At 43.0% G+C, this 16,822-nt stretch overlaps 1 protein-coding gene across 13 annotated transcripts in view; it reads left to right on the forward strand.

The window, feature by feature from the left end:
* FRMD4A (FERM domain containing 4A) overlaps window positions 1-16,822 on the forward strand; it is a 614,972-nt gene that overhangs the window by 562,058 nt on the left and 36,092 nt on the right. For all 13 annotated transcript variants that reach the window (XM_053257645.1, XM_053257644.1, XM_053257646.1 and 10 more), the window contains one exon: window positions 10,442-10,575. In XM_053257645.1, the coding sequence (XP_053113620.1) occupies window positions 10,442-10,575 (134 nt within the window). The remainder of the gene's footprint in view (window positions 1-10,441; window positions 10,576-16,822) is intronic.

A 16,822-nucleotide genomic window follows, 5' to 3' on the forward strand; every position in this document is an offset into this window, starting at 1 on the left:
GGAGTGCTTGATTGATAATGCAGAAATAGATATCGTGGGCATAACAGAAACATGGTGGAACAGTGAGAACCAGTGGGACACTGTTATACCTGGATATAAACCCTATAGAAAGGATAGGGAGGGGCGCCTTAGAGGTGGAGTAGCACTGTATGTTAAAGAAGGGATAGAATTGAGCAAGGTAGAAAACCTAGGAGGACCGGAGTCCTCCACAGAAACCCTGTGGGTGACAATACAAGGTCTGAAAGGAAATATGCTACTGGGGACGTGCTATTGCCCTCCGGATCAAAACGCAGTGACTGGGCGTTGTAGGAGGAAATCAGGGGGGTGTCAAGGAGAGGCAGGGCAGTGATAATGGGTGACTTCAATTACCCACACATAGACTGGGTAAATTCACAGACAAGTAATGACAAAGAGGTCAGATTTCTAGATATGCTGAATGACTGTGCCCTAGAACAGTTGGTCTTGGAACCAACCAGAGAGAAGGTGACCTTGGACTTAATCCTGAGTAGCACCCAGAACCTGGTGTGGGATGTCAGTGTCATCGACCCTTTAGGGAACAGTGACCATAGTGTGATCAAATTCGGCATACATACGGGGAGAGAATCACCAAGGAGGTCTAAGACAGACACTTTGAATTTCAGAAGAGGAAACTTCTCCAAAATGAGGAGTATGGTGAAAAGAAAGCTGAAAGGGAAGATCAGGAGAGTCACTTCACTCCAGAATGCATGGAGTTTACACAAAACCACCATACTAGAAGCCCAGTTAGACTGTACACCCAAAAGGAGGAAAGGTACCACTAAGTCTAGGAAGATGCCAGCATGACTAACTGGTAAAGTCAAGAAAGCCATAAAAGGGAAGAAAACTTCCTTCCGAAATTGGAAGTCCTGTCCAAATGAAGAGAACAGAAAGGAACACAAACTCTGGCAAAAGAAATGCAAGGTGACAATAAGGGAGGCAAAAAGAGAGTTTGAGGAACATTTAGCTAAAAGCATCAAGGGAAATAACAAAAACTTCTTTAAATACATCAGATGCAGGAAACCTGCCAGGGAGGCAGTTGGACCGTTAGACAATGAGGGAGTGAATGGGATTATTAAAGAGGATGTGGAGGTTGCAGAGAAGCTAAATGAGTTCTTTGCTTCCATCTTCACGGCAGAGAATACTGAGCATATACCTGCTCCTGGACCAGGCTTTTCAGGGATGGAGTCTAAAAACAACTGAGTCAGATAGAAGTGACAAGAGATGATGTTCTAAACTGTCTGGAAAAACGAAAAACTAGCAAATCGCCAGGGCCGGATGGCATCCATCCAAGAGTCCTCAAAGAACTCAAATGTGAGATTGCTGACCTCCTTGCTAGAATATATAACTTATCCCTACAATCAGGCTCTGTACCGGAGGACTGGCAAGTAGCCAATGTAACACCGATTTTCAAAAAGGGATCCAGGGGTGATCCAGGAAATTAAAAGCCAGTTAGCTTAACGTCCATTCCAGGCAAATTGATGGAAAGTATCCTCAAGGATAAAATTGTAAAGCACATAGAACAACAGGCCCTGTTGGGAGAGAACCAGCATGGTTTCCGCAAAGGTAAATCTTGCCTCACAAACCTTTTGGAGTTCTTTGAGAGTGTCAACAAGTGTGTGGATCAAGGTGATCTAGCTGACATAGACTTCCAAAAAGCTTTTGACAAAGTTCCTCATCAAAGACTCCTGTGAAAACTTAGCAGTCATGGGATAAGGGAACAAGTACATGTGTGGATTGCTAACAGGTTGAAGGACAGGAAACAGAGTGTAGGGATAAATGGAGAGTTTTCACAATGGAGGGAAGTAAGAAGTGGGGTCTTCCAGGGATCTGTACCAGGGCCAGTGCATTTTAATTTATTCATAAATGATCTAGAAGTAGGGGTAAGCAGCAAGATGGCCAAATTTGCAGATGATACCAAACTCTTTTGGGTAGTGAAATCCAAAACAGCTTGTGAGGAGCTCCAAAAGGATCTCTCTAAACTGGGTGAGTGGGCGACAAAGTGGCAAATGTGGTTCAGTGTTGGCAAGTGTAAAGTGATGCACATTGGAATGAAAACCCCCAATTTCAAGTATATGTTGATGGGATATGAACTGTCAGTGACGGACCAGGAGAAGGATCTTGGGATCATGGTGGACAGCTCCTTGAAAGTGTCAACTCAATGTGTGGCAGCTTGAAAAAGCCCAATACCATGCTAGGAATCATTAGGAAGGGGACTGAAAATAAACCTGCTAATATTATAATGCCCTTATACAAAACAATGGTGTGGCCGCACCTGGAGGTACTGCATACATTTCTGGTCACCACATCTAAAAAAGGACATTGTAGTCACCTTAAGTGGCACAGTGGGGAAATGCTTGACTAACACGCAGAAGGTTGCCGGTTCTAATCCTGCCGGTTCTAAAGGCATCATCTCATACTGTGTGGGAGGAAGCAATAGTAAGCGCCTCCTGTATTCTACTAAAGGAAACCACAGGGCTCTGTGGGCACCAGCATTCGAAATTGACTTGACGGCACACTTCACTTTACTTAGAACTGGAAAAGGTGCAGAAGAGGGCAACCAAGATGATCAGGGGCCTAGAGCACCTTTCTTATGAGGCAAGGTTACAACACCTGGGGCTATTTAGTTTAGAATAAAGACGACTGCAGGGAGACATGATCGAGGTCTATAACATCATGCATGGTGTGGAGAAAGTGGGTAGAGAGAAATTCTTCTCCCTCTCACATAACACTAGAACCAGGGGTCATCCCATGAAATTGATTGCCAAGAAATTTAGGCTAGCAAACGGAGGTCCTTTTTAACACAACACATACTCAGCTTGTGGAATTCTCTGCCACAAGATGTGGTGACAGCCAACAACCTGGATGGCTTTAAGAGGGGTTTGAATAACTTCATGGAGGAGAGGTCTATGAATGGCTACTAGTCAGAGGGCTATAGGCCACCTCCAGCCTCAAAGGCAGGATGCCTCTAAATACCAGTTGCAGGGTAGTAACAGCATGAGAGAGGGCATGCCCACAACTCCTGCCTGTAGGCTTCAAGTGGCATCTGAGAGCCAGCATGGTGTAGTGGTTAGAGTGCCGGACTAGGACCGGGGAGACCCGAGATCAAATTCAGCCATGAAACTAGCTGGGTGACTCTGGGCCAGTCACTTCTCTCTCAGCCTAACCTACTTCACAGGGTTGTTGTGAAAGAGAACCTCAAGTATGTAGTACACCGCTCTGGGCTCCTTGGAGGAAGAGCGGGATATAAATGTAAAAATAATAAAAATAATAATCTGGTGGGCCACCGTGTGAAACAGGATGCTGGACTAGATGGGCCTTGGGCCTGATCCAGCAGGGCTATGCTTATATTCTTATAAGACTGATGCTGCACTAGTGGTTTCTTTGAGAATGGATGAGCCTCCTGCATTAAGAATATTGTCATTATTATTAACCTCTCTGAGCTATTCTGCTTGTTAGGTGAAAACACATTCATAGTAGTTTTGCATGATTAAAAGTATTGTTTTTTAAGCACCTTGGGGTTAAGCACTGTTTGAACTGGTGCTGCTTCCCAGCCTCCAGATTAAACTCCCCCATCCTAGATACAGCAGAAATGCAATAAGATGGATACACAAGGAATTTGTAGTCTCTAATTCCTTATCCCATGCTGGTGGCAGCAGGGAATTGGCTTGACTACCAAGCCAGAGGTTGCCGGTTCAAATCCCCACTGGTATGGGAAACACCTAGATCAGGCACTAGTGATATAGGAAGATGCTGAAAGGCATAATCTCATATGCGCGGGAGGAGGCAATGGCAAACCCCTCCTGTATCCTACCAAAGTCAACCACAGTGCTCTGTGGTCAGAACTCAACAGCACACTTTACCTTTATGCATTTGAATAAACCTGATTAGTCACATCTTTTCCTGTTCTTGTTCTCACCATTCAGCTTTGTGAGGAGTAGTGAGGATGGTATGTACATTCTTTGGATGTTCCATGAGCATAATGTGTTTTATTGTTGCAGGTGGCAAGTCATTATTGCTGATCTAGATTTTACACCCAGATCAGAATGCTGCTCAGCAGACATAAAGGCCCAGTAATTAGCACAACCAAAAAATATAGATTTGCTTACTGATAAAGGGGAAACTAACAAACCCTACTAATTTGGCAAAGAGGCACCTTTTAACGTGGTGATTCCTTTATTAAGCAGGGGGAGAGTAACTGGCCCTATCCACCCCCAGCACAGTACCTCCAGTGACTGTTGCTGGTGTCTATCGTGTTTGTGTTTTGTTTTGTTTTAAATTGTGAGCCCTTTGGGGACAGGGATCCATCTTATTTATTTATTATTTCTCTGTGTAAACTTCCCTGAGCCATTTTTGGAAGGGCGTTATAGAAATCGAATAAATAATAATATTATTTTACACTCGGGTCTCCCACTCTTAGAAGCACCCTCCATTACGCTTACAGCCTTCACCACTTCAGCCAAAGGCTGTAAGCCTCGGTAAGTGGGAGGGTGAGTGAGAGGGGATGATGGACAGTGGTGGTGGGGAGGGATTTCCATTCCCACTTTGGACGGTGTACTTGAGTACATCTGAATGAGGCTAATGTTAAACATAATATAGTATAAATATTCAGTAGAGTCTCCAGACAGTTACATGATTCTTGTACTGCTGGATTCCGTCCAACTTCAACATTTTGTCATTCTATGAAATACACCAAGGAACCATGACTGGCCACAGATTTCTGGTGTGTATCATTATATGTTTACAGGCACATGTATTCCCTTAACACAAAATATTTGAGGCAAGTTCATACTTTTTATATGGCAGTCATGTTTACCATGTGTACTATGGTATTTGCTGTAGTCAAGAACATAAAGTTAGATACAGCCAATCAAGAACACCTTTTTGCATGTCCATCACATGTTGCTCAGCATTTAGAAATGTGTCTGTCCTTCACGTGTTCACCATAGCAAATGCCATGTAAAATACAGCCTTATATATATTGAGAACATAATTATGAAGAGAATACATGTGGAGTTTTACTTCAGTTCTTCTTGTAAGTGCCCTCATATTACTCTTGCCAAGGACTTGCATTGTTTTTTGAAGAGCAGTAACAATGCCTTATTGTTGCAACATTGATAGCATCCTTATATATCTAGATAGAATAAACAATAACCAAGAGGATTTGTAAATGTACAGGCTATAAATACAGAGAGGTGGCCTAAATCATGTGTGAGATTTTTTCCCCCTATCCATCACTTTCACGTCTCAGTTCCTATGTTATGTTTTTGCTTAACCTAGTTTTCCTTTGCGCTTCTATTTATTGATCTTCCTTCTTTTCACTATTGAATTATGTAATTCCAATTTTTGTATGGACTCTTTCTGGTTGTGTTGATGAAACTTCATGAAACCACAAATGCTTTTCAGTTATTTTACTGATTGCTGCATTGTACTGCCTTTTTAAAAAGATGTTTATTGGTTTTATTAAAAATATAAACAAACGACAATAGAGAGAGCCCACCCAATAGAGGAAAAGTGGGAGGAGGTCATAGCTTCTAGAAAGAGAGAAAAAGTGTGCTATTTCAGCCTTCTTATTTAATAACATGACCCCATAAAGCTGAACATTCTATGAGTTTGCATAACTCAAGAGTATTCTGGATAGGTCAGAACATAGGTATGAGTATTCTGGATAGGTCAGTTTCAGCTATTGCATTGCTACTGTTGAAAACAGCAGCCATGTGGTCTCTTCCTTTTCCTTAATAATGCCACATACAAAAATATGTGATGCGACATCATCATCACTCTGAGTTTCCCCATCCCACAAGTGGCAGCAAATGAAGTGTAGGCATGTGAGCAGATGGTTTCAACACCTCTAATTCAAGCACCAAAATGATTCAAGTTGCCGTAGCCTAAATGTTTTGATGGGGGGTGAGCAGTAGGTTTAAGGAGCAGGTATGCAGGTGCTTAGCTGCTCCTCTCTGCCCCACCACCATTCCAGTTGTGGCACTGTGTTGCCAAAAACAACATGCAGAGCTGCTTCCTTGTTCCCAGCAGCCTGCACAATGTGCAGCATTGGCACATACCAACACCGTGTACATACCAGCACTGTGCGCAGGCTGCTGGAAACAAGGAAGCAGCCACGCATGTTCTTTTTGGCAACACAGCACCACAACCAGAATGGCGGCAGGGCAGCAGAGGAGCAGTTAAGTACCTGCATACCTGCTCCTTAAACCTACTGCTCTTCCCCTGCCTGCACAAAATGTTTCGTGCACATGCCTAGTGAAGTGCAGCAAGCTCAGGGAAACTCTTAGCAGATGCTATGTTACAGATTTTATATTGCTCAGTCACAGATCTTGTATTGCTCATGTTATTGGAGGAGAAAGGAAGAAGGGACCCCACACTTGCTGTTTTTGGCAGTAACCACGCCACCTCAGTTCCATCCTAGTTCTGAAAAGACAAAGCAAGAGTATGAGGGGACAGCTGTGACTTGGCAAAAATCACATAGCAAATCAATAGAACTTTAGGTCAATTTACATACTCCCCCCTCCCAGTATATAGGTTTCTGCAAGGTGGGTTGCCAGACTTGGACTCGCATGTGGTGGAATGCCACCGGTGACCTGCTTGTTATCTACACATGCACATCTGTTTGCTCATTCACTAACCACAGAGAAGGAAAGAAGAGTGTGTGAGAGTAGAATAAAAGTGCACTCCACCCTGAATTAACCCCCAACCCCATTTCAAAAGAGACTCAAACACAAGAGACTCAAACCAGACTTATGAAATTCAAATACAGGCTTGGTATTTAGGCCTTAAGAATGTTTTAAATGTTAATATGAACTCAGAGTAAGCTTTTATGAGTATTACTTTGCTTTTATTGTGAATGCTTTGGCATAGCTTTAATCCTGTCTCCTGTCACATTCCTTTCTTAAAACCTAGATGGGTCCTTTGTCCTTCATTGTGGCAAACTCCCATAATTTGCAGAGAGAGAAAGGTGATAGAGAGCTTCCAGATATGTGTGATGAAAGGGAGATATATATTGGCAAAAGTTAGTAATGACAAAGTGTTTAAAGAGTGCACAGCTAAACATCATGGCTAACGTTCGTGGGCTTAAGCCTGTTGTGGGGGTGTGTGTGTGTGTGTGTGTGTGTGTGTGTGTGTGTGTGGAGTGTGTGGGGTTTTTTGTTTTGTTTTGCTTTGCTTGTATGTACCATTCCACATGGTAGAAAGGCTGCCATTTCTACAGCTTTTCTCTAAATAATTCGGAATATATTTGAACATGCTCTAGACATTCAGACCAGTATTTCCTCTTCACATTTATGAGTGGACTGTCTTTTCCCATCACCACATCTGTAGACATGAACTTCCTGTTGCTCTCTACTTGATAAATAGTGAAACTGTCCAGTCATCAAGGCAGCAGATAAGCAAAAGGGAGCTAATGCAGAACAGTCATATATACACACACATACATACACGTATCCTGTGCTGCGGGAATTCCAGATGGGTACAAAGTCATTATCTTGTCTGTATGCTGTGAAGGATATCCTATTTGTTAGTCAGAGCTGAGAGATAGTGGCTGTTTATGGCCACTTTCTGTTGTTTGCTGACATCCTGAGGCAGTGAATCACGCCTGACTTCTAGCATGAGGGAACATACTCTGTACCTTCACCGCCAGTCTGAGTTCTTCAGAGTGTGTTCCAGATGGCCAGCTTTTGGCTAAGAGCCTTACACTGGCAGCCAAGCAACAGAATACACCATGAATAGCAGCTACATTGAAATATTAATTGTTTATGGCATTAGGACATGTAAGAAATAAACAAAAGCTGTTTCAAAAGGGCCACACTGGATTGCACATCTGGACATCAGTGATGTCATATGGCTGATGCTGGGAATTTTCCCCTTTTCTGGGCATTCATTCAATCTGCTTTTGGCTGGTTTTCTCTAACAGTATTCCTCAGAGGCACATTTCTTTCACCTGTTGTCCATGCCTCTGTCATCCCTCTCTCATTTTCCTCCCACCTCCATTTCCCTTTTATCTTCACATTACTTTTTTCATCATTAGTAAAGGCCTGTTTTGGAAAAAATGTGTACATCTCAGTGTGTGGATGACAGTGTGGCTCTTTTTCTGGGAAGACCCTTTTACATGGCTGTTCCTTCTTGCCTTCTCATTCTGGTCTCTTATTTGTTTTTTTTTTTGTTTTTTTGAAAATTTTCTTGAAAATTTTTGAAAATTTTCTTGAAATTTTTCTTGAAAAACTGGAATTATTATTATTTATTTATTTACTACATTTTTATAGTGCCTTTCTGCCTTGACAAAGGCACCCAAAGCAGTTTACAATATTAAAAGATGCAAATTGCAGAAGATCAATAAAACATCTCAGGCTGTTGGTCTTTTCAGGAGTTGAGGACAAGTGCTCCCTGGCCTGGTCACCTCTTTTCTTGCCTTCCTCTCAGGGCACACTGGTCTTTCAGTACTCCTGGGAAGGAGGAGGAGGGGCTGCCCCGACACTGCTCACAGGCCAGAGCTGGTCTCTATGGGGGACGACGTTATGCTCTCCCCTGGCTTTGGTGCCTCCTTCCATGCCTTCCTCTCAGGGTACACTGCTCCATTCTACTGTAGATAGTGATGGAAAGAATATCTGTTTTAAGACCAGTTTACACAATGAGCAGAAGCAAATAGTAAAATGTTTCCTGAACTCGGTGGGGGTTGCTTAGTTGAATGCTCTCCCACACAAAAAAATCTCCCTACCCATAGAAAACAAGCTGTCAAGGACAAGAGTTCAGCCTAGGATTTATTCTGACAGGTTAGATTACGATAGACAGGCCTTTGGCTTCTAGGGGGGGTGCTCTTTTTACTACTTGTGCTGTTTGATGAGCTGTCTTTTATGGTTTTATGGTTTTGTGTTTTTAATTGTTACTGATTTTATCTTGTTTAAATATTTTTACTGTAGTTTATTATTGTGTTAATATCTTTTTTGGAAACCTCCCTGAGACAGTTTATGAAAGGTGGTATATGTTGGTAGCCTTTTAATATAATGGAACAGTCAAACATTTAGTTATTTATTTAAATCCCACCTCCTTATGGCTCCTGGTTCTCAGGGGCAGATGGAAGAGGCATGGCAGGGGGGACAACGATGTTTGTGAGCCTTCCCCCAGACCTCAGATGTGCCAACTGCCATTTCATTGCTGAATCTCTGGGCCACTGAAGGTCTCTTTGAAGATAACCCTAGCCTGGAAATGGCTTCCAGAGCAGCCAGATGTTAAGAGTTCCTTACAGAGATGTATGAAATCTCTCTCCTAAAGGATTAAAACATTTACTTAGGTATCAAAAAACAAAAAGTCTGGAACATGTTTTCAAATGAAACATTGGTGGAATGGTGGTTGTGGTGGAACAGTCTCATAAGGTGTGCAACTAACCTGGAAGGATAATCTGTTGCAAAGGTTATCTGCACATTTAAAAAACAAACTGACTCGAAGTTCTGTTGAGCAAAGTCCCAGTCTTGTTCTTAATTTCACTCTGTGCTCCATATAGATGTTAGATTAAGGTGTGCTGCAAATGTCACGTTACTATAGATATAGAGATGTGGTTGTGATATCGTTAAATGGCAGCCAATGTCTATGAGTGTCTTCATTTTAAATATTTTACAGGAAATCTCCTTTTTTTCAGAGCACATACCCTTGTAAAAGTTTAGTCATACTGAGGAAATGGACAACTTTGGAATGTGTAGAGCAAGGGACACAAAGGTGGCCTGGCACCAGTTGTCTTTTCTTGTGGTCACTGTTCATGCATGTGTGGCCTATTTTTGCAATCGCAACCCAAGTTTAAACTGTGGAAGCAAGCTGTGCTGGCTTGTACAGTGGTTGCATGTAGAGCCAGTTTCATGGAAAATTGTCTGCATGCAGTCAACAGATGTAGGAGATTCTTTTTCTCCCTTAGTGCTGTATACACAATTGCTGCAGCGGTTTGAGCCAGCCATGTCTATGGATGAAAGTCCTTGTTATTGACTGGATGGTGGAGTAATTATATGAGACTAACTGGAGAGCATGGACAGTGCAAGGCTGCTTGAAGGAGCACTTGGCAGAAGTTGAAAGGGAAGTAGGACCTTGACCAGGAAGAGGGTCTTGTGCTAATGAACTGTTGCAAGAATGCCTATGACTGAGACGTTTCTTCAGCTTTGCAAATATAAATTGTAGGAAATGTTAATAGTGACATCTTTAAAGAGTCTTGTTTTATCTGAATGAATGTAAATGCATTGTTTAGATGTTCATGCTCTTCCCATTAGTATAACTATTATGAACTTGTCATGAGCAAATGCAGCCATGCAACACAGCACCTGTTTCTTTTAGTTGTCTGGTTCCTTTTCAAGTGTCTGTATCCATCAGCTTCATTACTACTGCAGATGTGTGCTATAATGTCAGCTGACCTAATGATATCATTGTTTATTGACAGGTTCCCAAGAGTCAGATAGTTCTCAGTCTGCCAAGAAAGACATGCTCGCTGCTTTGAAATCCAGGCAAGAAGCTCTGGAGGAAACACTGCGCCAGCGCCTGGAAGAGCTAAAGAAACTGTGTCTCCGAGAAGCAGTAGGTGTTAGAGGGTTTTTATGATCTTGGGAAACCTTTATTGTATCTAATGGGCAACAAAGTAGAGTTTGTGTAGAAGGGTAACAACTTATGGGACCTCTTTCTAAAGGCTAGTAATCCCCTAAACATCCACTGTTCTACTGAAGTCAGTGAAAACGCTGCATGCTATTCTGAACAGTTTGCCATTGAAGTTTCAAGTTCTACAACTGCATTTGGAACATTGCCAAAAACAATTCAAATCTGAATTGGACAATTTCTAATATAGGCAATCTCTCAAATTTAGACAGGCAAACATTTATTTCTTTGTTTGTTTTATTAAAAACATTTATATTCCACTCAAGTATAAATATTTTGAGTGTCTTACAATAAAATCAACACTTCAGCTTGACTAACAAGCAGAAGCTTGCCGGTTTGAATCCCCGTGGGTACTATATCGGGCAGCAGCTATATCTTTCAATATAGAAAGATGCTGAAAGGTATCATCTCATACTGCATGGGAGGAGGCAATGGTAAACCTCTCCTGTATTATTCCAAAGAAAACCACAGGGCTCTGTGGGCGCCAAGAGTCAAAATCTTGATGGCACATTTTACCTGCTGAGCCAGTGTGGTGTAGTGGTTAGAGTGCTGGACTAGGACCGGGGAGACCCAAGTTCAAATCCCCATTCAGCCATGATGCTAGCTGGGTGACTCTGGGCCAGTCACTTCTCTCTCAGCCTAACCTACTTCACAGGGTTGTTGTGAGGAGAAACTCAAGTATGTAGTACACCGCTCTGGGCTCCTTGGAGGAAGAGCGGGATATAAATGTAATAATAATAAAAATAATAAAATAAAAGGATCAAATTCATTAGTGTCACAAGAAGACTTCATCCCAGTTCACATATTATGTTGGTAGCATGGCTGCCATCACAATCCCCAAATCATGTGGACACTTCTCCATATGCTACCTGCTTATATGCATAGTTTAGGCAAAATACATTCATTTAATTTTGCACTTAAGGAATTACAACAACTTAAGGAAGTCCTTCATTTTCTGTAGATTCACTATGTTATGGTAAGACTCCGCCCAAACCATACCTATTGACATAAGCAGGTAACCATACAACCCATGAGTGTTCGGATCACAATCAGCATAGAAACGCTGGGGAATAGCTATAATTATCATGATTGTAATAATTATAGCTGTTCCCCAACATTTCTATGCTGATTCAAAAATTTTCTTTTTCCCCTGTTATTTTTCTAAGACTTTGTTTTGATTATGTCGTTTCTTCTATTCTGATTAATTTTAAGAAGGATTGTGGCACATTATTACGTAGGGGCTATGTATCTTCCTATAGCTGAATGCTGATTTTTTAAAAAAATGCCCTTCAGAGACATTAAAACATTTGTTCAAGCAAACTGTTATTCTCCTCTAGAAGTTAGATGTGATCTCTTCTTGCCTTGGTGAATGTGGTCATTAACCTACTTTCCTTAAGGCTAGAGAAGAGCTGGTCTTGTGGTAGCAAGCATGACTTGTCCCCATAGTTAAGCAGGGTCTGCCCTGGTTGCTTCTGAATGGGAGACTTGATGTGTGAGCACTGCAGGATATTCCCCTCAGGGGATGAAGCGGCTCTGGGAAGAGCAGAAGGTTTCAAGTTCCCTCTCTGTCTTCTCCAAGATAGGGCTGAGAGAGATTCTTGCCTGCAACCTTGGAGAAGCCACTGCCAGTCTGTGAAGACAATACTGAGCTAGATAGACCAATGGTCTGACTCAGTATATGGCAGTTTCCTATGTTCCTAAGGCTTTCTGAGTCCGTATATGTGTGTGCATACGCGCATGCATGTCTCTGTCAATTTCACAATGCCTGGACGGATTTGGACCAAATTTAGTACAGTTGTAGTGACACATAGGGACACCTCAACAGCGTATTTTGTGATTATGTCATCTGCCGCAATTCAAGATAGCGGACACAAGAACATTTGAGGCACAAGCGGGCTAACTTGTGAAATGTGTAACAAATTTGAATCAAATTTGGTATAGGTGTAGTAACACATGGGGACACCTCAGCGATGTAGTTTGTGATGACGTTATCCACCCTGATTCAAGTTGGTGGATGCGTGAATGTTTGAGGCAGAAGTGGGTTAACTTGTGAAGATGGCAATTCTCAATTAAAAGGAAAATATGCAGATTAGTTCTTACCAGGTTTAATAAAATGCATTGGTTGCCCAAATTAACTGATTGGCAACGTAACCTCCTCTCAGTCTTTCCCTCATTTTCACTTTGTCTGACTGAGCATTTGAAGCTACCTGGTCCTGAATCAGACCATTGGTTCATCTAGCTTAGTATTGTCTACATACACTGACTAGCAGCTGCTCTCTGAGGTTTCAGACAGGGCTCTTTCCCATCCCTCCTTAGAGCTGCCAAGGAATTAACCTGGGACTGTGTTGTGTGTGTTCTTTTTATTAACTAGGAGGGAGGAACCTGAATAGATTCTACTTTTAAAGCTAGAAATGTGTTTGTGCTTCTAAACTGGAGAGGAGCAAAACCCTAAACCTAAAAAAAGTAGAAACAGTAGAACTGCATTGGCCATTTTCATCTGCCAACAATAAGGGTCAAAATGGCAGGGTCAAAATGGCAGAAGCCCACCAACCCAAACAGTGTTGAGGCCAACAAAGCTTTTCCTGGATTTCATCATTGTGGGTTGGAGTAGGGTCACATATTTAAATATTCCTTTCCCAAACCCCAGTACAAAAGAAGCTTCTCCAGTATGTCAAGAAGAATGCTGGATTGAACTTTTCTCCTTAATATTTTGCTTTTCTCTGTGCAGAATTAGTTGTAGAGCAGGAGGCATTTTACAGACTCAGTCAATTTATGTGTGTAGGCAATGGCCATTACAACATAAACAAGTGTGCACAAACGGGAAGCATTTAAGTGTGGTGCAGTACAGGCATTGTTTGTTTGTTTTCTGGTGGAATGCACTGGAAAAGAATTCTGGCACCATTTTTCTGTTAATTAAAAACAGTGGCACCATAGGACCTTATCGCTGCTCCCACAGTCTGTCAGCAGCATCAGGAATATTTTCCCTGTGCCGACACAGGTGCCAACTTGGAGTTTACTCCTCTGAACTACTGGCTCTCCCGGCTCAGGTGGGAGAGAAGGCTGCTGCTCCTCCCTCCATCCAACAATCAGCTGTTTGGTGGGTGGGTGGGTGGGCCTGACTGAGGCAGAGTGCTGTGAGCGTGATGCTGTCTCTGTACAGGCCTTCCTGCCTGCCCACCAATCTGAAGCTCTCCCATGTAGGTAAACAGGCTGCTTTCCTGCTTGGAGGGCTTAAAAGACTCAGAGTGGCCACCTTTGCACAGGGTGTGTTGCACATCTTCTGCTTGCACTTGCTGCCTCTGCCTGCTTCCTCCAGAGTTGTCCTTTTGCCCTCTTGGACAAGGGTCCATTCTGCTGTTGCTGCTCACTCCAGCCAGCTTTGTGAGTAGTCTAGGTCGTCTCTGAATCAATCCTGGATGGGTAATTTTTTCCTTTCCCCAATAATCTAACTTGGTATGTGAGAGGTCTAGATGGTCATTGAATTGCCCCCTTCCCCGAGGAGTTCCGGTATCTTCCCCCCCCCCGAAAAAAGGACTGAGTACTGGAAAAGGTTAGCCATTTGATTCTGCCATATAAAATAGCCCTTAGTTTAGATGGAATTTGGAGAGAAGTGTCAAATAGTTCTTCAACTCAGGCAGCAGAATGAATAATTGGTACTTACCTGAAAGGTCACTCTCCTCAGTGGTCAGGAGAGTATCCATAGGTCAGGTTGCTCCCTACCTGCTTCTGAGATGGGGCCAATAGCAAGGCAGCTCAGATAATGACAACAATGATGAATATTTATATACCACTCTTCAACCAAAGTTCTTAAAGTGGTTTACATAGAAAAATAAATAATACATAAATAAGCCACGGTGGCAAATAAATCCACCACTAGCTGAATGAACTTGTGCACTGTGCGTGCAAAGGCCTGATCTCTGAAAGCCCATTCTACCTGGTAAGTCTGTCTGTGGCTTAACCATACTGCTAAAGCATTCAATTCCCCCTGCAGATTGGCTGTGAGAGACATCACCAGGCATGTGGCTATCATTGAGCAGGGAGCGTGGGGAGCATCGGGGGCCACCAGAAGCTTGCCCCTGCTTCCCCACAGACCTCCAGAGGGCTGCCAGATGCTCAACCACCCTTGCTTTGACCTCACCCGTAGCTATGATGGACGCACTGCCCTTTCACTGCTCTCACTTTGTCCTTTATTCACACACCATTGGAGTTGGCTTGGGTTCTCTGCTCTGAGCAGAGAAAGAATTCGCTGGCCACCCCCAATCCAACTCCAACAGCACGTGAACGAAGTGCCAAGTGAACGAAGTGCCAAGCCACATGTGAATGAAGTGTCGAAGTGCCAAGCCGCACGTGAACGAAGTGCCAAGCCACAACCCAAACCCAACAGGGCATGAACAAAACATTGAGTGAGAGCAGCCAAGGGGTAGTGCACCCATCTTGAGACTGATGGTGCCCCCTTGTGCGTGATGTCGTACATAGGGGGCATGACCACTAGTCTCAAGAGGGTGCACTTGACCCCTCACTGCTCTCACTCAATGTTTTGTTCATGCCCTGTTGGGTTTGGGTTGTGGGGGGCGAATTTTTTCTCTGCTCAGAGCAGATAACCCAAGCCAACCCCAATGGCATGTGAATGAAGCACCAAGTGAGAGCAGTGAAAGGGCAATGCACCCTCTTGAGACTGGTGGCCACACCCCTTGCTATGACATCACACATAGGAGGTGTGGCTGTGCACGCTTGCACACACGTGAAAAGTTACAAAGGGGAGGGAGGTGCCAGCAAGAGCTAGTCCCTAAGCCGCCGGTGTGCTCCCTATACCTCTGGACATCACATTGGTTTCTGCCCATGTTAAAATCAGCTGTGCTTCTAACATTAGTGACCTGGACCTCATGCTGTCCTATGAGTTGAGATGGACCTTGGTGGTAAAGTTGTTGGTTCTAATGAGCACATGATAATGTATCAGAAGCGGCTAGAACTCCAGGAGAGCATTTTTAATTGCCTGGAGTTCCAACTAGTTAGTGCTGTGTTGCCTTTTCTCATATGTGTGTGCAATGAATAATTACAGCTGTCTAATAAATCCTAATAAAGCATTTAGAGAGAGACAGAGAGAGAAGGAGGAAGAAGGGGGTGGCAGTGATTAGTCGGGAGGAGGGAAGTGGGGAGCAGGCTAGGCTGTGCATTGAATAGCCATCTCACCAGGTTCACAAAGGGACTTGTTCATTGCTGGAGCTTGGAAATGATGCAGACTTCAGATGGAAGAGAAACGTGGGTGCTGGAGAACAGAAGCATGGAGTGCAAGCTTCAAGCAGGCTGGGGGCAGCTGCTCAGAGCGAAGTGGAGCACCATGGCTGGGTAGTCTGGACTTTTCACTGCGCAGCAGAAGTCACAGACAGTTCCTGTCTATGGAAAGAGTTCCTGCTTTTAGCCCCGTGGCTTCAGCAGCAAACTTGGGAATCAGTCAGGAGCAAGTATTGCTTGTTAGGCAAATATTGCTAATTTGCCATGTCCAGAGACTCCTTCTTATAGTGGTTCCATCCTTTGATTTGAGTCTCCTTGATCACAAAAGGTGTCCATTCCTGTTATCCAGTGGATATTGTCTTTTAATTATCTATATTAGTTCAGGATATTTGGTCAGTCAGGGAACACAGGATCTCAGTTCATCTCCTGTTAGCAGAGTATTGTTCTATTGTCATTTCCAAAGTAAATTTGCTTCTCTTGGTCCCAAGAATGTTAAAAGTCAGAGGAGTTAGTGAAAAGATCTAATTGTATGAGACAGCAATTAAATTACTTCTTGTGTACATCTATCTAGTGTGTAATTATAACAAAAGAATGTTTAAAGTAACATCAAAAAGGGGTACATGTTTGACGCTAGTTAATCAATACATTTGACTAAGGCAGAAGTATCCTGCCAGCAAGGTAAGGGGATTACCAGAGAGCAAGTTAATTTTAGCAGTGTGAGACTGGTAATTAAGCCTGACCCATTGTGTCTTTTGTGAGTTTCACAAGCAGTGATAAACAATGCTAGGTTACCCCTGCTTTCACAAATCATTTACCAGGCAGTCATGAGGTCTGGGTATCATGTACTGGTTAGGTCATCTGAATTCAGGCATTAATTGATTCCTTAATAAAATGGAATCAGACACAGGCCTGGGTTCCATATAATTCTGGGTTGGTAGCT

This window comes from Hemicordylus capensis, chromosome 5, assembly GCF_027244095.1.
Source record: "Hemicordylus capensis ecotype Gifberg chromosome 5, rHemCap1.1.pri, whole genome shotgun sequence".
In the NCBI taxonomy this organism is placed as follows: domain Eukaryota; kingdom Metazoa; phylum Chordata; class Lepidosauria; order Squamata; family Cordylidae; genus Hemicordylus; species Hemicordylus capensis.